The following is a 26,667-nucleotide window of genomic DNA, read 5'->3' as shown; positions in this document are numbered from 1 at the left end:
TATGGGAATCCTCTATATTTTTTATGTGATGTTTGTGTAATCTAAGTATCTTTAAAAAAACAAACAACATTTACCTAAGGAGCTCATCTGGAACACACAAACCTCCACATGGCACAGTTGTTGGCCTTTCCATGACCAGGGGCAGAACAGCCACACAGCTGAGAGTAGAAAGCTATGCATTAGCCTCTTCCAAGTGAAATATGATTCCATATTCTAGAAGCCCATGTGGGATCTTTGGATTACAGGGCTGAACTGTGTCCTTTCCTCCTTTTCACTTGATCCATGAATATGAATTGGAATAGGCATAATCATTACCTACCCATGGCGTGCATTTTGGTCTCATTGTGGTCTCTTCTGCTAGTAGTATTATTTTCCTTCCTGAGCTTTGTGTGCTCCTTACTTGCTGGAATATTTAAGGGACAATGGATATTCATTTAAAACACGTACAATTTGGTAAATTATTCTGACAGGATTTCTCTTCTGAAAAGAGAACGTATTTAACCCTGATCAATTATCAATATAGGGGACCAGATCTACTTACTGGCAGGACATTAAACAATATTGGGATAGAATATTGGTTGGGATAAAATCTTTCTTACTTTGACCACTTGATACTATAATTATTTAAGAACGATTATCTTCTTTCTTTAAGTTTTCATTTGGGGAAAGATTTGTCAAGGGCAATCATTTATGCAAGGGCCCTTCTCTTCACAGGAAGTAGATACTGAGATTCATGGAAATAAAGAGCTTTGACAGGGAAGAGTGACTTGTCAATAAGCTTTGTGACCAACGGAAATTATAAAGGGTGGCATTTTGAAAGCCAGGAAGGCACATTAGCATATGTCATCCTCTAAATAGAAGAGCCCACCAAAAAGTAAATTAAAAAAAAAATATTAGATGCTCTCTTGCATTCCTTCTGATCTCTTTCCCAGGTCTCTTCCAGAACTTCCAGACTGTAAAGCAACTATCAGTAAGATATGTGGGGTGAAGGGGTAAAGGAACAAGGGGGCTGATTGCATTGCATGTGTCCTGGTTAGTCATGCTCTGTCAAATCCCAATAGGCATCTGTGCAATTAGAAGAGCAGTTCAGGTTTTATGCCTGCAAAACTCCAGCCTCACTTTTTTATAAACAGCAAATGATTTATTTGTAGAAGTCAAAGGTTTTTTTTCCCTAGAAGAGGAGTTTTGTTTCAAAAGCAGTGTGTGTATGTCTATGTGGTTATATTTAAAGCCATGTTGAAACTTGAATCGCTTTGCCTCCTTCTTAATCATGATGAGTCTGTTTGTTTAATAAAAAGAAATGCAGGTTTGTCTGGTTTTTTACCCTCTTACTTGGGAATTGGGATCAGTGACTTTCAGAAGTCAGTGCCATGGCAAATAGGATGTTGACAATTTGTAACTTAGCTCATACATTTACCCTGAGGCCAGACTGTTCATGAACCATTTCCAAACTAAGAAAGGGTAAGAAATTTCAAGGAGTCCATGTTAGATATTAAGATGGCTCCTTGCATGACTCACCGGTGATGCCACTTCTGCTATAATAAGAAGTTCCTTTCCTTGCAGAGAACATAAAGCCTTACATGTGTTATGAAATCCGTGTTTACGCACTGTCAGGCAGTCAGGCAGGATGTAGTTCCATCCGGAGTAACACTAAGCACAAAGGTGAGTCTTGGGATCTTTTGCCAAATTTTGCTTTAGATCAATGATTTGGATTTGGAGGGTGATTAAAAACCTCTCACATTCTACTTCACAGCACCACTGAGTGGCCCCGACATTAACGCCATCACAGAAGAAAACGGGAGCATTTTAATTTCATGGAACAGAATTCCAGCCCAGGAGCAAAGGGGCTGCATCCTCCATTACAGGATATATTGGAAGGCATGGAACTCCAATATCCAGCCTCGGCTCTGTGGTATGTGTGAGAACCAAATGCAGTGGGCCTTTCTTGTTCATATGCTGGGAAAGTGTGTGTGTATATGTATATGCACAAAAGGGCCTAGCACCATGCCTGGCACTTAGTAGATACTCAATAAATATTTGTGAAATGAACTAAATGAAGAAAAGACATTTAACCACACATGAACACTTATTGATTATATGTTATGTGCCAAGCAAATTGCTAAGGATACAGAAATGAATAAAGACATGGACTAGGTTCTCAAGGAGCTTAGTCATATGGGGAGATAGTTTTTCAAAAAGCAACAAAGGCACTTAAATACTATATAGACACTTGAGGTTTTTAAGGAATGCCTTCATAGAACTTTTGAATCTTCCCATTTGCAAATGTCATTATAGTATATTATTTTATCCTTAAAATGGATAAAATACCACACAATTTAAGTAATCCCTTATGACCACTAAGTATTCTATAAGACTAAAGCAATTAAAATACATTCTGACTGGGAAATGGATATAGCTCAAGTGATTGAGCACCTGCTTCCCATGTATCAGATCCTGGATTTGATCCCTAGTACCTCCTAAAAATAAAACAAACAAATGAAAAAAACAAACGAAACCAACCCTCATTGGGGAGAGGCTGTAGCTCAAGTTGTTGAGCGCCTGCCTCTTATGTGTGAGGTACTGGGTTCCTTCCCTGGTACCTCCTTAAAAAAAACACATTAACTCAAATGATTTCATAGATCACTTATTTGTGTGGCAGCTCCAAGCCACTTCCCAGATTTAATGTTCCCAATCTTTAGTTACTCAGAGCTTTTTTCCCCTGGCTTGACCTTCTCTTTACTTCATAAGCAGCTAGCTTTCTTTTCAGGGCATTTGTCATAAAGAAATGACACTTTCATTCCTTCGTGAAAGTTATTAATACAGCATAATACAACATAATATAATGTAAGAATATAACAAAGCCACCCTGAGTTATCGTTGCCAGAGAGCAGCCTGTAAGTGTGATTTTTACCTGGAAACTTTAGGAGTTGGTCCTCCATCTTGATTAGAAGAGCTGTAGCATGGCTTCTCTACAAGTTATGACTTTTAAAGTTAGTGTGGATTTTATTATACAAATAATAGTTGCACATGGTAAAAAAAAAAAGTCAAATACATCAAAAAGATATAAAATGAAAAAATCTCCCTTCCTCCATATTTAGGCAAGTAGCTACTGTTAGTAGTTCCTTGTTCTCCCATAAAAAATTTGTAATGCATGTGCAACATATATTTGGGACCTTATTCTATATTCTGATCTTCCTCTTGTTTTTATCTGTCAATATCACATACTGAAGATCTTTTCACATCAGGCCATAAGCACCTACCTCACTCTTTTTAACAGCTCCATAATATTCTACTACAAGCCCTTACAATAATCTACTTAACTAGTCCAACATTGATCAACAGAATATATCACTGCACAGGAATACTTCCCACTCAGCCTGTCAGGGTAAGTTAGTTCTGAAATAATTCCCAGAGATGATGAATCAATTGACCTCCTCTCAGGCCATTTGGAACTCATATGAAATTTGCCGCCTGTATTAGTTAGCCAAAAGGGATGCGGATGCAAAATACCAGAAATCTGTTGGCTTTTTTAATGGGTATTTATTTGTAGTAGAACCTTACAGTTACTAGGCCATTAAGCATAAGTTATTTCCCTCACCAAAGTCTATTGCACGTGTTGGAGCAAGATGGCTGCTGACATCTGCAAGGGTTCGGGCCTCCCTTTTCCTGTTTAGGCTCTGTGGTCCCAGCTTCTTCCAAAATCAGCTGTAAGATGGGATAAGTCTTGTCTCCCTCCCAGGGCTCATTCTCTGGGCTTAGCTGCTCTGGTCTCTCCACAGGTCTGCTATAGACTATCAGATGAATGGCTTCTCTCTCTTCCTAGGGCCTCCACAGTGTTTAATGGAGTCTCTCCTTCCTCATGTATACGCTTCTCTCTGTGTTTACTTCCCAGGGCTCCAATATCAAAACTCCCAACTCTGTCCTTTGCCATGTCTTTTATCTGTGTGTCCCCACCAGTGGGTGGGGACTCAACTCCCTGATGACATAGCTCAATCAAAGCCCTAATCACAATTTTAAAGATTTATTTCTCTCCCCTTACCTCTGCGCCCCCCCTCCCCCCCCGTTGTCTGCTTTCTGTGTCCATTCACTGTGTGTTCTTCTTTGTCCGTTTGCATTCTTGTCAGGTGGCACCGGGAATCTGTGTCTCTTTCTGTTGCATCATCTTGCTGCATCAGCTCTCTGTGTGTGCAGAGCCACTCCTGGGCAGGCTGCGCTTTTTTCGCGTGGGGTGGCTCTCCTGCATGGCATGGCACTCCTTGTGTGCATCAGCACTATGCATGTGCAGCTCACCACACAGGTCAGGAGGCCCTGCGTTTGAACCCTTGACCTCCCATGTGGTAGGTGGATGCTCTATCCATTGAGCTGAATCTGCTTCCCCCTAATCACAATTTAATCAAGTAAAAGTGAAATCTCAGACAGACCAGTTTACAAACATAGTCCAATATCTATTTTTGGAATTCATAAAAAATACCAAACTGTTACACCCCCCATATAATCTTCATTTCGGCAGAATTTAAACTGAGATGCCTGTATACAGCCAGAAAGATCAACATGGTCAGATGATTATTGAAATTGCCCCTGCTGATGTTGAAGAAAATGACTACCTTATTTTGCTATGAATATGATAACTCTAAAGCCTATGTAAGAATAATTTTGAATAAGTTAAAGGGGGAAGGAATGGCAGATTCACAATCCTATTTTATACTAGTTTAGATTGGTATAAAATTTAAGCCCATAAGCATTGAATAAGCAATGAATAAGAATTGTTTCCTGTCCTCAGAAAGCTCGTAGTCCAGTGAGGTAGAAGGAAGAGTACTCAAAAGTGATGGAACTGTATAATCAAGGACTGACAACTACTCCTTGCATTTGGCAACCATAACAACATTGGTGAATTTATTAAGGTAGTTTCTGAGGAAGGGCAGTAATTTGAGTATGCAGGAGAAAGACATACAGAGAAAGGCTCTACAACAGCAAAAGGATGGAGTTCCAAGAAGGAAGCAACCCCATCTTTCTTGCCTTTTGGCACTGTTAACCTGGCAGCAATACTAACAACTCATGCAGAATCCAGTAAGAGCAAAAATGAAGGGCATTACCCAAACATCTATGGCCAATTGATTTTCAACAAGGGTGCCAAGTCCATTCAATGGGGGAAAGGATAATCTCTTCAATAATGGATTTCCACATGTAAAAAAAAATGAATTTGGATCCCTATTACATACCATATTCAGAAATTTACTCAAAATGAATCAACAGCCTACATATGAGCTAAAACCATGAAAATCTTAGAAGAAAGCATAAGGGTAAATCTTAATGATCTTGGACATGGCAATGGATTCTAAGGCATTATACCAAATGGATAAGCAACCAAAGAAAAAAATAGATAAATTGGACTTCATCAAAATTTAAAAACTGGGGAGCAGATGTAGTTCAGTGGTTGAGTGCCTGCTTCACATGTACAGGTTCAATCTGTGGTACCTCCTAAAAAAATTTAAGACTTTTTAAAAAATTTAAAACTTTATATCAAATTCAACAAGTTATGAAAGTGTTACTCCTAAAAAGTTCTGTCCAGTCACTTTTATCTCATCTAATCCTGACAATGAACTCAGTTGTTCCTCCAGTGTTCAGATACATAGATGAATACAGATTAGTTAAATGGCATAGTCAAGGTCTCCTTATTAATGAAGAAAATGAAGAAGAGAAAAAATGCTTAATCTTATTCATATCTCACAAAACCAAAGCCCATATTCCTTTTTTTTTTTACCTTTAGCATTAATATAGTACCTTCTCTGATTTTGCTTCAAAAACATTACAATGTTATTTTTAACTATAGCCTATTAGTTAAAAGTTATATTTTCCCATGTATCACCACGTTCTTGATACCCTGTAGCAGGACATTCTTGTATTTATCTTATTAACCACAATCCTCACCTACTTCCAAAATAATTTTTTTTTTAAAGATTTATTTTTATTTATTTAATTCCCCTCCCCTCCCCCAGTTGACTGTTCTCTGTGTCCATTTGCTGCGTCTTGTTTCTTTGTCTGCTTCTGTTGTCGTCAGCAGCACGGGAAGTGTGGGCGGCGCCATTCCTCGGCAGGCTGCTCCCTCCTTTGCGCTGGGTGGCTCTCCTTATGGGTGCACTCCTTGCGCATGGGGCTCCCCTACGCAGGGGACACCCCTGTGTGGCACGGCACTCCTTGCGCGCATCAGCACTGTGCATGGGCCAGCTGCACACGGGTCAAGGAGGCCCGGGGCTTGAACCGCGGGCCTCCCATGTGGTAGACGGACGCCCTAACTACTGGGCCAAAGTCCGTTTCCCCTAAAATAATTTTTATTTATGCCCAATATTATCCTCTAGCTGTCCTCCACCTAACTTTAATCTCCCTAGATTCCTCATTTGTCACAATCACATCCATAAATCAACAGTATCTGTTATATTCATTATAATGTATTGCCATCAAGTCCAACCATTACCACATATTTACATTTGACTTCATTAAACATTCTATATATATCCACATCTTCTCCACCTTCTCATCCCACTTTCCATCTCTCACCAACATATACTTCATAGTCCAACTCCATATGTCTACTCACTGCATTTTAGTTCATATCAGTGAGACTATACAATATTCACCTTATGCCTGGCTTATTTCACTCAATATAATAGCCTCAATAGCCATGTTTTCATGTGCTTTCCCAATTGCTTTCTTCTTACAGTTGAGTAATATTCCATCATATGAATATGCCACATCTTGTTTATCCATTCATTGTTTGACAGACACTTAAGTTGTTTCCATCTTTCAGCAATTGCAAATAATGCTGCTATGAACACTGGTATACAAATATCTGTTCCCTTCCTTGCTTTCAATTCTTCTGACTATATTCCCAGTAGTGATGTTGCCACTTCACATGGCAAATCTATATTCAACTTCCTTAGGAACTGCTAAACAGTCCTCCACAGTGGCTGTACCATTATACATTCCTACCAACTGTATTAAGTATTCCTATCTCTACATCCTCTCCAAAACTTATAGTTTTCTGTCTTGTTAATAATGGCCAGTCTAATCGGCGTGAAATGATATCTTATTGTAGCTTTTTTTCCTAACTTTATTTGTATATTTAATAATTGAAAATATAAACAAAAAGGAAACACAATCGAATAAAAACATCCATTTCTCAATTAAATGTACTAGAAACATATAAAATTTTTTAATCATACATTATGTTAACACAATATATTGATTCATATTACCAAAAGCATACAGTATGTGTCCTTTTGTGTCTGGCTTGCTTCAGTCAACATAATGTCCTCCAGGTTCATCCATGTTGTCATATGCTTTACAACTTCATTTCTTCTTTACAGCTGTATAATATTACACGTGTGAACACACTACCGTTTGTTTATGCATTCATCCATTGATGGACACCTGGGTTGTGTCCATCACATTGCCAACTTTTGGCAATCATAAATAATGTCGCTATGAACAATGGTATGCAGATGTCTGTTTGTGTTACTGGTCTCAGTTCTTCTGGGTATATGCCTAGTAGTGGTATTGCAGGGTCAAGTGGCAAGTCTATATTCAACTACTTCAGAAACTGCCGAACAGTCTTTCACAGAGGCTGTACCATTCTGCATTCCCACCAATAGTGAATAAGTGCTCCTATTTCTCCACATCCTCTCCAACACTTATAGTTCTCTGTCTTTTTAATAGCGTCAGGGTGGTTGTCCTTGTGCACTCCTTGCACACGGGGCTCCCCTACACGGGGATGCCCCTGCATAGCACAGTACTCCTTGCATGCTGCAGCACTGCATGAGGGCCAGCTTACCTCGTGGGTCAGGAGGCCCTGAGGATTGAACCCTTGACCCTCCATTTGGTAGATGGACACTCTATCAGTTGAGTCACATCCATTTCCCTCAGTGTCTTTTTTATGTCATTTATCTCTTTAATCATATTGACTTTCAGCTCATTAATTTGATTTTGGAAGTCTGTGTGCATCTCGCTGATTAGTTCTCTCAAATCCTGCATCTCTTCTGGGGCTTTGATATATTCCTTTTCTCAGCCCATGTCTCCTGTTTTCTTTGTATAGCTCATACTTTTTTGCTTATGTCTAGGCTTCTGATTAGGATGTAGTGCTTAGATGCTCAATTTCTTTCTCTTTTGTAGGGATTTAGTGGCAGTAGGGTGTGCATTTCCACTGCTCTCTGATTCTTGACTTGACCTGGATTGTTAGGATTGTCCCTGCTAGTTGCTCAAAACTGGGCACTGGACCCAGTAATTGGTTATAGACTCACTTCCTAGGGCCTTGGGCAGGGAGGCTATAGAGGCTGGAAAAAGCCTCACCTACTTATTTTTAATTTTCTTGTGTGCACTTCCTATGTCTGCCAGCAAATGGTGCCCTTTAGCTTCCCTCTCAGTACAATGCCTGGTTAGAGTGTGTTTGTTGCAACACAGATGGAATCAATGTGATAGAGTTTCCTGTCTGGAGGTTAGGAACCTTGTAATTCGAATTTCTCTGAGATAGTTCTCCAGCCTTCACTGAAAGCCCGCTCCCTTTTCCCAACTAGGAAATATTTCCACTTCCCTCTGACTCCTCCATAATCATCAGTCCTGGTTACTAGAGAAGGAGATTGGGATGGTTGTATATCTTTAGCCCTATGCCAGCTCCCAAGCAAACAATGGTACAGCTCCACCCATCCAGGAAGGGCTCCTGGGACACAGCACAGCAAATTGATGAGTCAAAAACTGAATCAGCCTTAGACTGTGTCCCACTCTCTCCCCTCTCCTGGGGAGGTCCATCCTCAACAATCAGTCCCAGCTAGAAGAGAGGGAGATTGTAAGGTCAGATTTTTCCAGTCTTGTAACAGCTGCCAGAGCAAACTATGATGTGGTCCCACCTGGCCTGGAAGGAGTGGTCAGACACAACAGACCAAATTTGTGATTCAGAAGCTGAGTCAGCCTTAGGCTGTGTCCCTCTCTTTCTCCTTTCCTGGGGTGGTAGGTCCCTGGAGCCCCCTTTGTCTGTAGCCACAGGCCCAGAGGCCCAAGAATTCTAAAGTGTTTTTAAAGAATTCTAAAGTGTTGGGGATGGTGCCAGCAGCAGGTGCTGCTGGTTTCATCTCACAGTTGTGTAGTCACAATTTCCCTCCTTTGTCCCTCTCTCCTCTGGGTAGTGTCCAGCCTTCATCTGGTGTCCTAAACCCTAGAAGATCTTTTTCTAGGCTGTTTCATCCTGTCTTTTGGAGAAGAGAGTTCTATGTCTTTCTAGTTCACTATCTTGCCGGAAGTCCCTCTCATTGTAGTTTTGATTTGCATTTCCCTAATAGCTAGAGGTGTTGAACATCTTTTCATGTGTCTTTTGGCCATTCATATTTTCACTTTGCAAAAATGTCTGTTCAATTCTTTTGCCCATTTTTAAATGGGATTGCTTGTCATTTTGTCATTAAGTTGTGTGATCTCTTTATATAACACAACTTTATCAGATATTAGATTTCTGAAGGTTTTTCCCAATTGAGTAGGCTGCCTTTTTACTTTCTGGACAAAGTGTTTTAGAAAGTATATAATTTTGAGGCAGTCCCATTTATCTATTTTTAATTTTGTTGCTCGTGCTTTGCATGTAAGGTCCAAGAAACAACCACCAAGCACAAGAAAAGCCCTACATTTTCTTCTAAGAGTTTTATGGTTCTAATTTTTACATTTCAATTATTGTATAAGGTATGAGGTTCATTTTATTTCTTTTAGATATGGATATCTAGTTTTTCCAGCACCATGTGTTGAATAGGTTATTCTGACCCAGCTGAGTGGGTTTGACAGCCTGGTCAAAAATCACTTGACTGTAGATGTGAGGGTCTATTACTGAACCCTCAATTCTATTCCATTGGTCATTCTATATCTTTATGCCAGTAGCGTGCTGTTTTTACCACTATAACTAGATAATAAGTTTTAAGGTCTGGAAGTGAGTCCTCCAACTTCATTCTTTTTAAGATGCTTTTTGGCTATTTAGGGGCCCTTACCTTCTGGATAAACTTTCTAATTCTCCAAAAATGATACTGAAATTTTATTGGGATTGCATTAAATATGTAGATCAGTTTGGGTAGAATTGGCATCTTAATGATATTTAGTCTTCCAACCATGAACATGGAATATCCTTCCACTTATCTGAGATCATTATTGGTTTCTTTTAGCACTGTTCTGTAGTTTTCTGAATAAAGGTCCTTTATATCTTTTGTTAAATTTATTCATAAATATTTGATTATTTTAATTGCTACTGTAAATGGAATCTTTTCAACTACCTCTTTAAATTTCTCATCAGTGGTCTATAAAAATATTACTGATTTTTGCATATTAATCTTGTATCCCACCACATTGCTGAAATTGTCTATAAATCATAATAGTTATTTTGTGGATTTTTTAAGTATAGGAGCATATCTTCAGTAAGTAATGAAACTTTTGCTGCTTCTTCTCATTTTTGGGTGCTTTTTCTTTCTTTTTTGTAGCCTATTTGCTCCAGCTAGAACTTCTAGCATAATATTGAATAGCAGTGGAGAGAGTGAGCATCCTTGTCTTGTTCCCGATCTCAGTGGGAAAGCTTTTAGTCTTTCTCCAGTAAGTACAATGTTAGCTGTGGGTTTTTCATATATGCATTTTATCATATTGAGAAAGCTTCCTTCTATTCCCATCTTTTGGAGTGTTTTTATCAAGAAAAGTTGTTGTATTTTGTCACATGTCTTTTCTGCATCAATTGAAATGATCATGTGATTTTTCTTCTTTCACTTTATTAATGTGGTGTATTACACTGATTGATTTTCTTATGTTGAACATCCTTGCATGCCTGCTTTAAAGCCCACTAGATCATGATGTATACTTTTTTAAATGTGTTTTTGGATTTAGTTAGTATTTTGTTGAGTTTTGTATCCATATTCATTAAAGAACTTGTTCTGTAATTTTCTTTTTTCATTATGTCTTTATTTGGCTTTGGTATTGGGTGATGTTAGCTTCATAGAATGAGTTTGATAGTGTTCCTGTTTGAGCAAGATTGGTATTAGATCTTCTTTAAATGATTGGTAGAATTCACCTGTGAAGCCTTCTGATCCTGGGTTTTTCATTTTTGGAAGGTTTTTGATGACTTTCACTTTCTTTCATTTGTGATTGGTTGATTGAGGTCTTCTATTTCTTCTATGGACAGCATGGTTTGTTCATGTGTTTCCAGAAATGTGTTCATTTCATCAATGTTTTCTAGTTTGTTGGCATACAGTTGTTCACAGTATATCCTCTTATGATCTCTTTTATTTCTGCTAAAGTGGTAATGTCATTCTTATCATTTGGGATATTATTTGCATCTTCTCTCTTTTTTCTTTATTATTCTAGCTAAGAGTTTATCAATTTTGTTGCTCATCTCAAAGAATCAATTTTTAGTTCTGTTGATATTCTCTATTTTTTTTTCCATTTCATTTATTTCTGATCCAATCTTTATTATTTCTTTCCTTTTGCTTGCTTTGGAATTGCTTTGCTGTTGTTTTTCTAATTCTTCCAGTTGTACAGTTAGGTCTTTGATTTTAGCTCTTTCTTGCTTTTTAATGCAAGTTTTGAGGGCTATAACTTTCCCTCTCAGTACTGCCATTGCTGTATCCCATAAGTTTTGGTATGTTGTGTTCTCATTTACATTTGTCTTGAGGTATTTACTGATTTTTAACCCACTGATTATTATTTAAGAGTGTATTGTTCAATATTCATATATTTCTGGATTTTCCCTATTTCCAACTTAATTCCATTATGATCAAAGAAAATTTTTTGTACAATTTCAGTGGTTTTTAGTTGGGACTTATGTCCCAATATATGGTCTATCCTGGAGAAAGGTCCATGAGTACTTGAGAAGAATGGATATGCTGCTATTTTGGGGTGTAATGCTTTATAAATGTCTTATCAGATCTAGTTCATTTATCATATTATTCAAGCCCTCATTTTCCTTATTTTTCTCCTGTCAAGATTTTCTATCTAATGCTGAGAGTGGAGTATTTAAGTCTCCAACTATTATTGCAAAAACATTTGTTTCTCCTTTCAGTTTTGCCAGCGTGTGTCTCATGTATTTTGGGGCATCTATGCTAGGTGCATAAATATTGATTATTATTTTTTCTTTTTGGTAAATTGTTCTTTTTATTAATATATAGTAACCTACTTCATCTCTTATAACAGTTTTGCATTTAAAATCTATTAATATTTTATCCAAAAATAGTATCACTACATCCACTCCTTTTTAATTGCTATTAGCATGGCATATCTTTTTCCAGCCTTTCACTCCTGATTATGTCCTTTAGTCTAAGATGAATCTTGTAGACAATAGATGGCTCGTTTTTTTTTTCATCCATTCTATCCGTTTATGTCTTTTAATTAGGGAGTTCAATCCATTAGCAGTCAGTGTACTACTATAAAGATATTACTTTGTCCATTTTATTCCTTGGCTTTCTGTTGTCATACCTTACTATTGTCTCTTTTAACCCATTCAATTTCTCTTAATTATGTTCTTCATTTCCACACTCTTCTTCAGGGTTCTCTCTTTTTTCCTATCAGGCTGTAACACTTTTAATATCTCTTGTAGATCCAGTCTTTTGGTAACATACTCTCTCAGATTTTGCTTGTCTGTAAAGACTTTAAACTCACTTAGATTTCTGAAGGATAGTTTTGCCAGATAAAGAATTTTGGCTGGCAGTTTTTGTCTTTTAGTACCTTAAATATATCATACCACTGCCTTCTTGTTGCTATAGTTTCTCAAGAGAGATTGGCACTTAGCTTTATTAAGTCTCCCTTGTAAGTAATACATTGCTTTTCTCTTCCTGCTCTTAAAATCATCTCTTTATCTTTGGACTTTGACAGCCTGAATATTTAGATGTCTCAGAGTAGTTCTATTAGGATTTATTGTTTGGGGTATGTTATCCTTCTTGAATACTGATATTCATATCTATCATAAGGGTTGGAAATTTTTCAGTATCTCCTCAAATATTCTTTTTACCCCTTTTCCATTCTCTTCTTCTGGGGCACCTATATATAGCACATATGTTTGTGTGTTTTGTGTCATCATTTAGGTCCCTGAGACCCTATTCAATTTTTTGCATTCTTTTCTGTCTTTTCTCATCTTTTTCACTGTCATATCTTTGAATTCACTTATTCATTTTTCTAACATTTCAAATCTGTGGTTACATGCCTCTAATTTTTAAAAATTTAATAAACGTGTTTTTAAAAAATTTATCCCTTCTCCCCCAGATGGTTCCTCATCTGTCTGCTCATTGTTTGCTCACCTTCTCCAGGAGGCCTCGGGAACTGAACCTGGGACCTCCCACGTGGGAGGCAAATGCCTAGTGGCCTGAGCCACATCCACTCCTTGCAGGTTGCAGCATCTGCAGGCTTGTGGCATCTGCTCGTTTAGGCATCTGCTCATTGTAGTGGGTATGGCATCTAGCTCATTGCGATAGGTGCAGTGTTCAGCTCATTGCAGCTGGTGCTGGCATCTAGCTCATTGGGGTAGGTGCAGCATCTGCTCCTCTTCTTTAGGAGGCACTGGGACCCAAACCCGGGACCCCCCATGTGTAAGCAGGCACCCAATTTGTTGAATCACATTTGCTTCCCTCTAATATATATATATATATGATTTAGTTAGTTATTTCTCCCCTTCCCCTCCTCCCTTCCTACTATTTTTGCTCTCTGTGTTGCCTTCTCTTCTCATTTTCTGTCCTGTAGGATTCACCAGGATTTGATCCTGGAGACCTCTCTGATGGGGAGAGTGGTTCCCTGTCAGTTGCGCCATCTAAGTTCCTGGTTTCTGCTGTGCTTCACCTTGACTCTCCCCTTGTCTCTCTTTTGATTTGTCATCATCTTGCTGCATGACTCACTTGCGTGGGGCAGTGTCTCACCATGTGGGCACTTGTGCGGGCACTTGTGCAGGCACTGGCTCACCACGCGGGCACTCGTGTGGGCACTGGCTTGCTGCGTGGGCATATATTCTCTTATTCTTTTTCACCAGGAGGCCCCAGGGGTTGAACCCAGGTCCTCCCATATGGTAAGCAGAAGCTCTATCACTTGAGCCACATCTGCTTCCTCCCTCTAATATATTTTTAATTTCATTCATTGTATCTTTCATTCCCATAAGCTTTGTTTTTTGTTTTTGTTTTTTGCAGGCTTTCAAATTGTTCTTTATGCTCACACACCTTAATATCCTTTATTTCTTTAGTCATATTTTCCTTCATCTCCTTAAATTGATTAAGGTTTGTTTGAACATCATTTTTTAGGTGTCTTTCATCCTGAGTCTCATCTAGATTCTTGGCTTATTCTTTTGACTGAGCCTTATCTCTGTTTTTTAGTGGGTTTTTATCTTTTGTTAATACCCAGCTGTTTGCCTAAATTGATTTTGGTCTGTTGATCAATATCTCTCTCTTGCCTATTGGTATTATTTCATAGCTCTTCTTTTTATTTTAATTTTTTCTAAAATTTTAATATTGCTCTGTCAGAACTGTGGGAGTCACTAATGGGGCCCATCTATGTCTACCGTGCCTGGGAAAGAATAGGGAGACCAGCCTGTCTTCCTTCACTTTCCCAGCTGGCCAGCAAATGGAGCTTCTTGGTAAATCCTTCCACGAAGATGAATTCTTCAATTTCTACTACCTCTTCTGACCTAGCAAATTATGGTAGTTATTTTCACTGAAGAGAAACCGCAGTCAGCCCTCCATGGCACCGTCCCTCTTCCCTGGGAGGGATCTGTCTTTTCCCCTCTCTGTTGGCTATGCCACCACAGGTTTTACCAAGGCTGTCACCTCAGGATGGGGGATGGGCAGCATTCCCAACCACAGGGGGATCATATCACATTTTTCCTTTTCGTCCTTGGTCCCTCTTGGATGTGTGTGGCACTTTTCTGGCCTGCAGGGGTCCCCAAAGTCCCAAAGTGACTCCCTCAGACTACTTCTACACCTTCTCCTCTATTTTGCAAGAGACATACATGTGCCCTGCCTGAGCTACTCTAACACCATCTTGGATTGTCTCCCCAAATTTAAAAACTTTTGTGCATCAAAGGACACTAACAAAAAGTGAAAAGGCAGCCTACAGAATGGGAGAAAATATTTGGAAAATATATCTGAGAAAGATTTAATATCCAGAATATATAAAGAACTCTTACAACTCAACAATAAAAAGGAATGAAGTTCTGATATATGCTACAACATGGATGAATTTTGAGGGAATTGTGCTGAGTGAAATTAGTCAGACACAAAAGGACAAATATTGTATGATTCCACTTATATGAGGTATCTTTAACAGGCAACTTCATAGAGACAGAAAGTAAATTGGTGCTTGCCAGGGTCTGGGGTCGGGTGAGGGGACAGGATGGAGATTCTTTTTTAATAGGTACAGAGTTTCTGTTTGAGTGATGAAAAAGTTTTGGATAGTGATGATGGTTACACAAGATTGTGAATGTAATTAATGCCACTGAACTGTATACTTAAAAATGGTTAAGAGAACAAACATTATTATATATATTTTGCCACAGTAAAAATTAAAAAAAAAAAAAAAGGTCACTCACCCCTGCCAAGGCAGGAGAGGAAAGATGTAGAACTGGGTGGGGCCCAGGCATCACAATTTAGTCAGGTCCACAGGTGAGTCTGATGTGTAACTATTCCTCTGGAAACTTGTTGATACTTCTGGGTTCCACCAATGCCAAGTGCACTTCTCTACTGGAATACACATTATACTTTTCCACTGCTTGGTTGTCTTCTCCTACAGACTCCAAACATCATGAGCAGAAGCCATCGCAGTTTTGCTCACCATTATCTCCCCTATACCTAGAATAGTGGCAAGTCCATGGTAGACACTTATTAAATACAGTGATTGTTGAATAACAGATGTATGACTACTGCCCCAAATGTTGTTAAACCAATGCAGCTTTTTAGTTAAAAACTCATTTTCAGTAACAGAGCAGCTGTTTTTCTTGATCGGTGTTTGGCAGCTATCACATCTTCCTAAACTGGTGCCTTTGTCATTTAACCACCCAGAGCTGTAAAGTTTCAGACCACAAGGATTGAATGGGCCCCTTTATCTCTGTCAGAGATCACAGCCCAGGCAGAGGCAGCAGCACTAGAATTTCCTGTTTGACTTCTTGACTTCTTTCTCCCATTACTCACCTCCAGGTATTTTGCTGACAGACTCAACTGCTGACACTATCACCCTCCTCACTGCTCCCTCCAATAGAGTTTCTATTTTTGTTCTTCAAATATACATGTGTGTGCACACACGCATGAACTTTTTCAGCCCAGCAAACCAAACAAATCCCTTCCCTTCTGTTCCAACGACCTACTTCACTCCCACAGCTAAGGATGCTGTTATGCAGTTGGATGGCTGACTCCCTGATGCTCACCTATGCTTTGCTGCAACAAGATGAGCAGAAGTTCTCTCTAAAATTAAGTTTTAAATCCCCGACCTTGGGAAGTAAGGAAAAGGACTTTTTGAGCTCAGTCATATAGCTTAAGCCCATGCAAGCAATTTCGTCAGGCTAGAGTAGTATTGGGAATTTTCACAAGGTACTTTTCTAAATAGGATGTAAAATACAGAGAAACTGTTCTGATATTCACAGCTGTTAAATTACCTGCTTAGGCTCCAGCCCCTTTGGGTAGAATGGAGATAATATTGTTGCTTACTAGATAGTAAGTTGAGATGGCAGGGTGGAAAGGGTCTGTTTTCCACAACTAAAACAAAAACTCTGAGGCAGATTCTGTGCTTTGGTATACTCAGTGCCTTGTCCAAAGTAGGTACTCAATAAATATTTGTAAAAGTTGAAATAAATTTAGCAAACAAGGGCATCATCTGACTTTCCCTGGGATTTCTGAGCCAGTATATGATGTTTGGGCACAAAGTGCTAAGTTCTGATTTTCACATTCATCACCATCTCCAGAGCACGTCTGCAGAGGGAACTCATGCCGAAGTTCGGGTCTTGATTTTACAGTCCTTCCTAGCTTTTGAGATGTCATTCCAAAACCCACATGCAGCAGATCACTGGAGGAGAAGATTGCCTATTTAGTAAAGGCTCCAGCACTCATGTTTCTCTAGAGAGAAAAAGCCTCAGCACATTTCTCTAAAAACACAATCTTCCCTGTTGAGAAACTGCATGGGTATTGAGAGCACAAGTTGCCCATAATCTAGGCTTAAGGCTGCCAAAATAAATCAAACTAAGTACTATTGCTCTAGTTTTGAATGATTTTGTCAAATGAAGCAGATCCATCATATTAAGTGCTTTAAGCCAAGTATCCAGAGCCTACAAAAGCAAAAGTACAAAATCACATTAATAAATGTTACTTAGGTGTCTATCTCATTAAATTCTAACCGTGGCTTTCTTAATAATTCCATTACCTTGAAAACAATTTGCACAGTTAATTTCTGCCCCCAGTAATTCTCAAATATACCTGGTAAATGCCTGCAACATTATTTTCATAGGAAATAAAAGTTTTACCACTCAAATATTTCAAAAGCAAAATGATAAAATTCAAAAGATTTTTACCACAGAAAAGATAATTTGATATGCTGTGGAGTGTGGCCTCTTCATTGAGTGTCTAGGGCCTATTAAAGGGCCTATTAAAATTAGGACAACTTAAAAATGGCAATGTTCTTTTTCCTTTCAAATCAAATGAGACATTAGAAAGTAAGAATGAGTAAAAGCCAACATACAAACGTTTCCTTTATTACTTTTTTTTTTTTCCTTTTTCTTCCTTTTAGAAATTCCCTATGGGGACTTCCAAAATCCACATCCAATAAATCGCCTGCAGCCCAGAGTGACATATGTCCTGTGGATGACAGCTCTGACAGCTGCTGGCGAAAGCCCCAAAGGAAATGAGAGGAAATTTTACCTGCAAGGTAAGATCCAACCTTCAAGATGGCAAGCTCATCCTGGATCCTTCCACAGATGTACACTCCCACTACATTTGCAAGGAGATTATCAGATTTTCTTTAATTCCCTAATTTCTTTCTTGCTGTTACACCTTTGCCTTTGCTATTTCCTCTAGCTTATATCCCCTGCCACTTCACCGTCTGCTTGGAGACAGTGCCTCCTCAGTTTTCAAAACTCAGAAGAAATGTTTCTTCCTCCAGGAAGCCTTTCCAAATGCACTTATGAATATTTCCTTCATAAGCCACTACAGCATGCATTACATATTTGATCCTTATGCCAAACTCTGCATTCAGCCAGATGGGCTGATACCATTTTAGCTCTATCCCTGAAGCCTAGAACAGTGCCCAGGACATAGTACTTGTTCATTAAATATGTTTGATGATGAAAATTCTATCAATAACAGCAGCAGTATTTGCGTATCAGGAGGTTATGATGTGCCAGGCATTGTGTTAGGGCCTTTTATACCTTTGCTACAACTATGTAAAGTGCCTGGCTCATATACTTCCTGGCAGTCAATATGAAATGAATAAAGAAGTGAGGGATTGTTGTGCCTTTTAACCAAGATTAAAAGATAAAAAAAAAAAAAAAGACTACCCAAGAACTACAAATCAAATAGATTTGAGTTACTTAAATTAAAGTATATGAGTAAGTGACCCAGCTGATGTAGGCTTCCTTCTACTAGCTAAGTTAGCACTGCCTTCTCTGGCAAAGCTCTTTTTGCATATGATCCAAGCTGTTCTTGCTTCATGACATAGAGCATCACACTGATCATTCAGGATATCTTCACTGGGAAAATTGTTAAGCCCTCTTCTCATCTCCCTGCACTCTGGTGAAGGCTAACTTGTGGGCAATTAAAGTGAATTAAGGACTCAGCATCTTCCTATATGTGGTACTCCAAACTTGTCTCAAATGATCAGGAAGGAAGGCAGATGAAGAAATGTTAGTCTGCCATCTGAAGGTAACTAGGCTGCCCCTGTTACATTCCTCAAAGGAGCCATCTCTTGCCTCCAGTCCTCCACTGTTCACCCATCCTCCAAGAATCTTCACTTGATCAGAATAATCTGCTCAAGACCTGCGATCCTGACATTCTACCTCTTAGAACCTTTTATTGTTTCCCCAATTCAGGCTAGAATCCAAACTCCTTATTTACCAGGAGTTTCATCCCCTGCCACTCACCTCATCGGTCCATATGCTTAAGCAGACCAGAAGACTTGCAGTCCCTCAAAGTGTTGTGCTGTTTCCTCGTCCATGCTTCACTTTATCTAGTCTGCTGTCCCCTAACTTCTGCTGAGCCAACTCCTATCCATCCTTCAATTCTGAACGTTTGACATGTCTTTTGTGAAACATTCCTAAGCTGCTCCAGAGGCAGCTTTCTTTGCTATTCTCTGCCACATTGCCTCATGCATGCCTGGGTTTTTACTCGCATCCCATGGCATTGTGGCTTTTTGTTTACATGTTTATATTTCGGTCTCCTCTACTATATTCACAATTTCTTAAGACAGCAGAGCTGCTGTCCTATTTTTATTTGCATTCTAGCACCTAACAGGGTCTGGTACCTGTTAAGTACTTGATAAATGTTGGATGTGTATTTTTTTTTTTATTCCAGTAAGTAGTGAAATGCTTCCTTTTCATAGGAGGGAATAGAACAATTTCAAAGACTCTAGTTAAAGAGAGTGCCTATCCAGTGATTTGGTAAAATTAGTAGCTACCATTTCTTGAGGGCTTCCTATGTTCAGACGCACTGCTATGTGTTTTAAATACACCATCTCTAAGTCTCACAACAACTTGCGAGGTAGATGTCATCATACACATATTATAATTCAAGAAACTGGGGTTGAAAAGTCACACATCTTAGTGGCAAAATGAGGACTAGAACTCATGGCTTCCAGTTTACAGTGCTTTGTGTATTGCACCATTTCCCTCTGCCTCCTCTCTAGAGCCATAGAATCATCAGCCTTAGAGCCCTCTCTTTGTGTAATTGAATGTACATAAACAATTTGACATTGGTCCTGAGCCCAGCCACCAAAGAGCTCAGAGAGTTCACCCGAAAGTCAGTATTTTGAAATGTTCATTGAAGACAACTCAAGCACAGAATTTGCTAATTTTTCAGGTAAAGCCAATTGGATCGTGTTTGTGGTGCCAAGCATTTGCATTGCTATAATCACAGTGGGCATTTTCTCAATGCGTTACTTCCGGCAAAAGTGAGTTGATTATACCTGTCGATTTGGTAAATGTACACTTTTATACATATATAGCTGTTGCTGCTAAGGGTCAGGGAAACGATCACGCACACACTTTGCTGGTGGAAGGCTAAATTTTGTCAGTCTTTCTGGGTGACAAGTTTTTTAAAAATACTAAACATTTTGACCTAGCAGTTTCTAACTAGGGATTTATTATATCATAGGTATATGCAGATAATGACAGTATGTTCATTCAAATACTGTTCATAAAAGAAAAAATAGAGCCTGAAGATCCAGTGATAGAGTGCTTAAATAAATTATGACATATCCCATACTGTCATCTATTATGTATCTACTAGAGATGATGTAGAAAATGAAATCTCATGTGAAAATAATTCGGTTACATAGGAAAAAAAGCAGGTTGCAAAACATTATGTATCTTTACTTTTTAAAAATAGTATACATACATACATATACATAGGAAAGATATATTAGCATTAAATTTGGTTGTATAACATAAAAATCAAAATATGACAAACAAGCTAACAGTTTCTCACTCAGGTAAAGGGCTGGTGAGGTAGCTATATAGTCATCTGGGACCTAGGTTCCTTCTTTCTGCTCACCACCCTGTGTTGGCTTCCATTCTCAAGTTCATTTGTGGCCTTATGGCTGCAGGAATAGGTAACATGCCTGTATTTTACAAATACAGGAAAAGAAGTAAGATAACTACACTACCCTTTTAAGAGCCTTCAAGGAGTTACACTTGACACTTCTGACCTTATCTTATTGCCCAGAACTTGGTAAAGCAAGGAAGCCTGAAAATTGTGGTATTTTACCTGGGCTTGTTGTACTAATAACTCAGGATCCTTTTCCTAAGGAAGAAGGGAAAATCGGTATTGGATGGCAATCAGCATTCTCTTCCCCAAGAATATACTCTAAAATATTAATGCTGGTTATATGGGAGATTAGAATCATAGATGATTTTACTTCTTCCTACTTACCTGTATTTTCTAAAATTTCTTTAGTAAATGTACCATTTTATAAACAGATTTTTAAAAGCGAGTTATTCAATAAAAAGCTTTCTTCTGACACTGTATAAGGTAATAGAAAAGTTGTCAAAATAACTCAGTCATTCTCCTAGCCATTGAACATGTCTGAAAGGCTCTACTGATATTTACTGAAGATCCAGTGTGATAGATACTTCTCTTTATGTAAGCTTTGTAAAAATTTAACTCAAAAATAGTCAGCTAAGATCACACACATCCTCTTCAGAATAATAGTAAGTTATCAGGTAAGATGAAGGCTAAACTACTGTAACAAAGCAGCACAAATACAGTGGTTTAAATAAAATAGAGGTTTATTTTTCTCTTATATAATAGTCCTGAGGTGAGTCATCCATGTTGGTGGGCAGCTCTGCTCCACAGTCATTCAGAGGCCCACTTTTCTTCCATCTTATTGGCCCACCATTCCTTGGGCATTGTCTTTATTGAATGGTTTATACTAGGTCACGGCACATCTGCTCACATTTCTTTGGAGAGAAATTAGTCACATGGCCATGTCTCTGGTTTCAAAATTACCCCTCTCATTAAACATCAAAGCTTATTAAAGCCAGACTAGTGTGTCTTTTAAAAATGTCTCCTATTGGTCTTGAACTTTTATTCAAAATATTTAAGTCACATGCATCTGTAAGAAACATTTTCAGGATTTTTTCCTTCCACATTACAAAAATAATCTATATTCATTTTTAAATATTTTTAAAAACCTGGAGATATAAAGAAAAAAGAAAACCTGTATTTCCTTCCATTATTAAACACAACCACTACTAACAGTTTGGATATATTTTCCTCTATTTTTTTCATGGCATTTTTTTAAGTTATGTTCAAGCTATTTATACCATTTTGTTCATTTTTTGGCATAAAAATTTCTGTTATTACAAACTCTTTGTAAACATTCTAATTAGCTAAATATAAGCTTCCCAAGCATAGGGACCATGTGTTCTCATTCACTGTTCTATCCCCTGCTTGTCACCCTTGCTGGTCATATATTAGGGGTTTGATCAATGTTTACTGAATGCATGGATTGAAAGTGATAAACACTGCATTGAGTGGAAGTTCCAGAAGTTTATCTAGCAAACCCCAAATGGCTGAACCATGACTCCTTATCAATCCAAACTTCACAGAAAATTACTCTAGCCATGGCTAAAGCATCATCTTTCTCCTTTAGTGTTTATATTTTAACTTATTTGCATGCAAGGTAACTCCTAGACTGAAATCACTGCACTAAGAACCTGTGTTTCTATGCCACCATGTGTACACTGACCAAGATGTCATTGTTTTTTTTTTATCTGTAGGGCATTAGTTCTCCTTTCGGCCCTCAGACCTCAGTGGTGCAGCAGAGAAATTCCAGACCCAGCAAATAGCACTTGGGCCAAAAACTATCCAATCATGGAGGTAAGGTATAAAACCATAGTGGTTATTTGATGGAGTACTGGTGACCACTGCATCCAGGCTTCCCACTATTAGTAGGAAACCCAAATTCTCTGTCCCTATGGATAAGCTGAAGTCACTTTTGCTAAGTGATCATCTGAGTCATCACCGTCCGCTTTCTTCCTGGTCTGAAGAGCAAAACAGGACACAAGAATTTTAAGAAGCTTGTGACCAAGACTAAAATGGAATACCTTGTATTCCTCTCTTCACCTCGACTTCTTTCAAAAGAAAAAAGAATGCAAATATTTTTTGCCATTTTCCAAGCACTAGCCTCAGCACTGAGTCATCCAAGAGTACTGGGGCTTTATCAAAACTTTCCCAGTCCTGTCTAAGCATAGAGCAGACAAACAGAGTCCAGACTGTTTTGGTTTTGGCAGGAAGGCAGTAAAGCATACTATTCTGCAAAGAAAAGGTTTTAAAAGAGGAAAGGTACTCAGGTGGCAGATGAGAGAGCTGAGAGTATAGGAAGAGAAATGAGCTGTTGCAGTATAGTCTGAGGAAGTGAAAAGAAGTTCAGTAGTGGGCAAGATGATCTGTCTCTGGTGGAAGGGTCTGGAAGTTGAAGTATCTGAATATGGGGCAAAATTATATTCACTTAAGGGGAACAACATGGGAGGGAAGCAGTACACCAATATTCTCCCCATAGTCTGGGGCTTTCAAACCTCACAATCCTCCTCTAAGATTTTTCTCTTCATTTACCCAGTTCATCCACATCTTTCTCCAGGCCAGAAGCCAGCGGTCCCAGCCTCTACTTAGGGAAAGGGCTAGTCTGTCATATCTGCTTCGGAAGGAATTTAAGTCACTGCAGCTTAGTGCCTTTAGAATCAGGTTTAGTGTGAACTCCACTTCTGCCATTACTACGTGTATGACCCATGGGGGGCAAGTTGCCCAAGTATCTAAGCCCTAATTTTATTCTCTGTAAAATAGGAATTGACAATACTTACCTTGTATACTGTTGAGAGGCTTAAATAAGATGCCATGTAAAGCACATGGATCATAAAAGGCAAAAATTATTAACTTTCTTTCTAAGACCCATACTTGGAGGGATTTTGTCCCTGTTAAGTCACAACAGCAAGAACAGTAATAACCACACTATATATGTGTGTGTATATATATATATTCCTATATACCAGGCATTAAATATTTTGCATACATTAACATTTAATCGATACAACAGCTTTATGAGACTGTACTTATTATTCTTATTTTTCAGATAAGGAAACTGAGGCACAGAGGAATAACTTGCCAAAATTAGTCAGCTAGTAAATGGTGGATCCTAGATTCACATTCAAGCAGGCTAACTCCAAACCACATGCTATCCACCAACATACTATACATTCTAAAAGACCTTTCAGCACAAGCTGAGGGGAGTACTCTTAGTCAACACCTCCAAACTGAACAGCCCTACAACCAGGTGTTCAGATGATGAGACCTCATTCAGTGGCAACATTGTAAAGACCTAAGAAAAGCACTCTAGAAGGAGTGGAGCCTTAGAAAGATGTCATTGTTAGTGTTAGTGAGGATTCAGGTACTAGGAGATGAACCAGTTGAGCTTTAAGGTCTCTTCCCATGCTGAGATTCCACAGACCTGGGTCCCAAAAGCCTGTAATAGCACAGGGGAGAGGCAGCTCTGGGTCAGTTGTGGACACCTGGCTCCCAAACTGGTAGCTTTGTTGTCACAGACTCTGTCTGCCTCTACCTGGTCATCAGGGGATAGAGGCACAGAGAGCCACTGAAGGGCCCATAGAAAGCCTAGAAGAAATGCTGAGAAAGAGGCACAGAGTTAGAAAAGTAAGACAGGTAGAAGGTAGCACAGAAATTACCACATACATACCCAGTTGTATAGTGTGTGTTCATTGCAGCATTATAAATAAAAGCAAAAACTTGTGTATAATGTAAAGGTCCAGGAAAGGGCAGGTTAAATATTTTGGGTACATCCATACAACAGGATATTATGCAATGGTTTAACAGAATGAAATAGAGCTATATGTGCCTAAAGAACTCCAAAATATATTAAGTGAAAAGACCAAGTTTGTAACAATTGTGTATGTAGGTTGTCATGTGTACATAAAGGAGGGAGATTTTATAAACACACACACATCCCCAGTTTGTACATAGACTATTTCCGGAAGTATACATATGATACATATGAAACTGATAATGCTAATTTCCTCTGGGAAGAGGGATGGGCATTATGAGGGCCACTTAATTTTCATTTCATATTCCGTTTGAACTTTTTGTTAGAAAAAAACTATGCATATACTTATTTTTCAAAAATGGTCATGAGTTAGAAAATTTTTTAAAAAATTAACTAAACATGGTCCCCAAGATGAAGGCCATGGGGGCAGCCTCAGCATCCATGTGGCTTGCCCCTTGAAGTGGGTAGTTTGTTTTTAAAGAACCAAACAGCTTTTCTGGTGCTTGGCAGAGAAAACAAACAAAATAGTCTGCCTTTCACCTCCAGTAAAGTGGGCTTTGAACTTTCAGGCCTTATATTTCCCTACTGTTTCCTAAGATGTGGCTGAAAAAAAAAAAAACACACCTTAAAGCTCTGGAGAAAAAGACCAAATCACAAAGGGAATTATTGGGATGTTATCTGTATTCTACTTATAAAAGCTTAAAATAGTATCCATGAGGTGCCTGAACCAAAAGTGGCTCAAGAGGGCTTTCCCCTAGGACTTGTGAGCAAAAGTCCTGCTTTGGTAAAGCTCTGAAGAGTAGCCTTTCTCAATATTGCCAAAGCTTTAAAGATGCAGAGCAAACACCACCTTATGAGAACAAGTCATTTCCACACCCTGCACAATCTCCCACATCTGTGGTAGCAGCACTTTGGGAGTTCTGCTTTCCAAAGCTGACCAACTTGCTGGGCCAGTCTCCCTAGCAAAGGGCAAAGACCAGACTCCCCAAAGAGAAACATATGCAACCCTCCAGCTTGTCAGGGTGCTCTGGAAGACTCTGGAAGTCTGTCCTGAGACAGCAGCACCATTCACTTTCTGGACATTTATGTTTGAGGTGGTAGCAGGCACGTAGAGGTGAGGAAATGTCAGAGGCCAATGCAGACCAAACTCACTTGCAGGATTTGTCATTTGAAAAAAGTGGGAACTGGGTCCAGGGAGGTTGAGTTTTCCAAACTCATAGAGAGCCAGAGTTGGGACCAATGCCCAGGGTTTTTCCTATCCCAAGGCTAATTTTTGTTGTGCTACCCCTCCTGCAGATGGCTTTCAGGCATTTTAAAAATAAAAGTGACAGTACAAAGCATCACACACCAGGACACTAGTGGGTAGTTTCTTCACTGTTGCCCAAATTCTGTAAAAGGAAGAGTCTTTAGGAACTTATTTGAAAGAAGGCTTCACATAGAAGATGGTGGGGCATATACAAGTAGAGACAAGACTGGCAGTGGAAGCAAAAGCATGGTGGTGGAGCTGCGAAGGGAAAAAGTGTGCTAAGCAAAGACCAGGACAGTGTGACTGAAATGGCAGTTTCTGAAGAGAAACCGTGGGGAGTGGGTTGAGGGTGGTAGTTGTGCAGGAATTTGATGGTCAGGCTAAGAGGTTGAAATTTGACTATATTTAAAGGGTTTGGAGGTCTACTGTAGAAAAATTGGGCATTCAGTGTATACAATACATGATGTAAGGAGAGACTGAAGCAGAGAGAATTAAATTCTATTTAAAGAAATCTTAAGGTGGTGAGAAACTGGATCTGGGCAGTTAACTATGAAAAGGGAAGAGAGATAAATGACTTTGAAGAGCTGATAACTGGGAATTCAAAGGATAGGAGAGAGTAAGTCAAAGAATAACAGACAAAATTAGTGATATGGAGAAGATGAAAATTTCTGCCAGTTAAGGTACTCCAGAGGTGTCTTAAAAGCAGATGAGAGGTTATTATCCTGCCTAAACCTGTCAGACAAATTCCAGCTCAACATCCCTTAAAGGCCTTTCATGATGTGACCCCCCTGATTTCTGAAGCCTCAGTTTGTCTGCCGTAAGAAATGAGGTTCCAGAATACACCAGTTCTCCTTGCTCATCACCTCCCCATCTGGTGAATACTACACATCTTTCAGGACTCAGCTCAGGTGTAACCTCAT

General features: G+C 39.0%; 1 protein-coding gene across 1 annotated transcript in view; it reads left to right on the top strand.

The window, feature by feature from the left end:
• Positions 1 to 26,667, top strand: part of IL12RB2 (interleukin 12 receptor subunit beta 2) — a 102,149-nt gene that overhangs the window by 62,897 nt on the left and 12,585 nt on the right. The window contains exons 11-15 of the mRNA XM_071217389.1: positions 1,564 to 1,662; positions 1,754 to 1,912; positions 17,746 to 17,883; positions 20,028 to 20,118; positions 22,448 to 22,547. Coding sequence (XP_071073490.1) covers positions 1,564 to 1,662; positions 1,754 to 1,912; positions 17,746 to 17,883; positions 20,028 to 20,118; positions 22,448 to 22,547 — 587 coding nt within the window. The remainder of the gene's footprint in view (positions 1 to 1,563; positions 1,663 to 1,753; positions 1,913 to 17,745; positions 17,884 to 20,027; positions 20,119 to 22,447; positions 22,548 to 26,667) is intronic.

Source organism: Dasypus novemcinctus, chromosome 9 (assembly GCF_030445035.2).
Source record: "Dasypus novemcinctus isolate mDasNov1 chromosome 9, mDasNov1.1.hap2, whole genome shotgun sequence".
NCBI lineage: Eukaryota > Metazoa > Chordata > Mammalia > Cingulata > Dasypodidae > Dasypus > Dasypus novemcinctus.
This window is presented reverse-complemented; position numbering and strand designations above follow the sequence as displayed.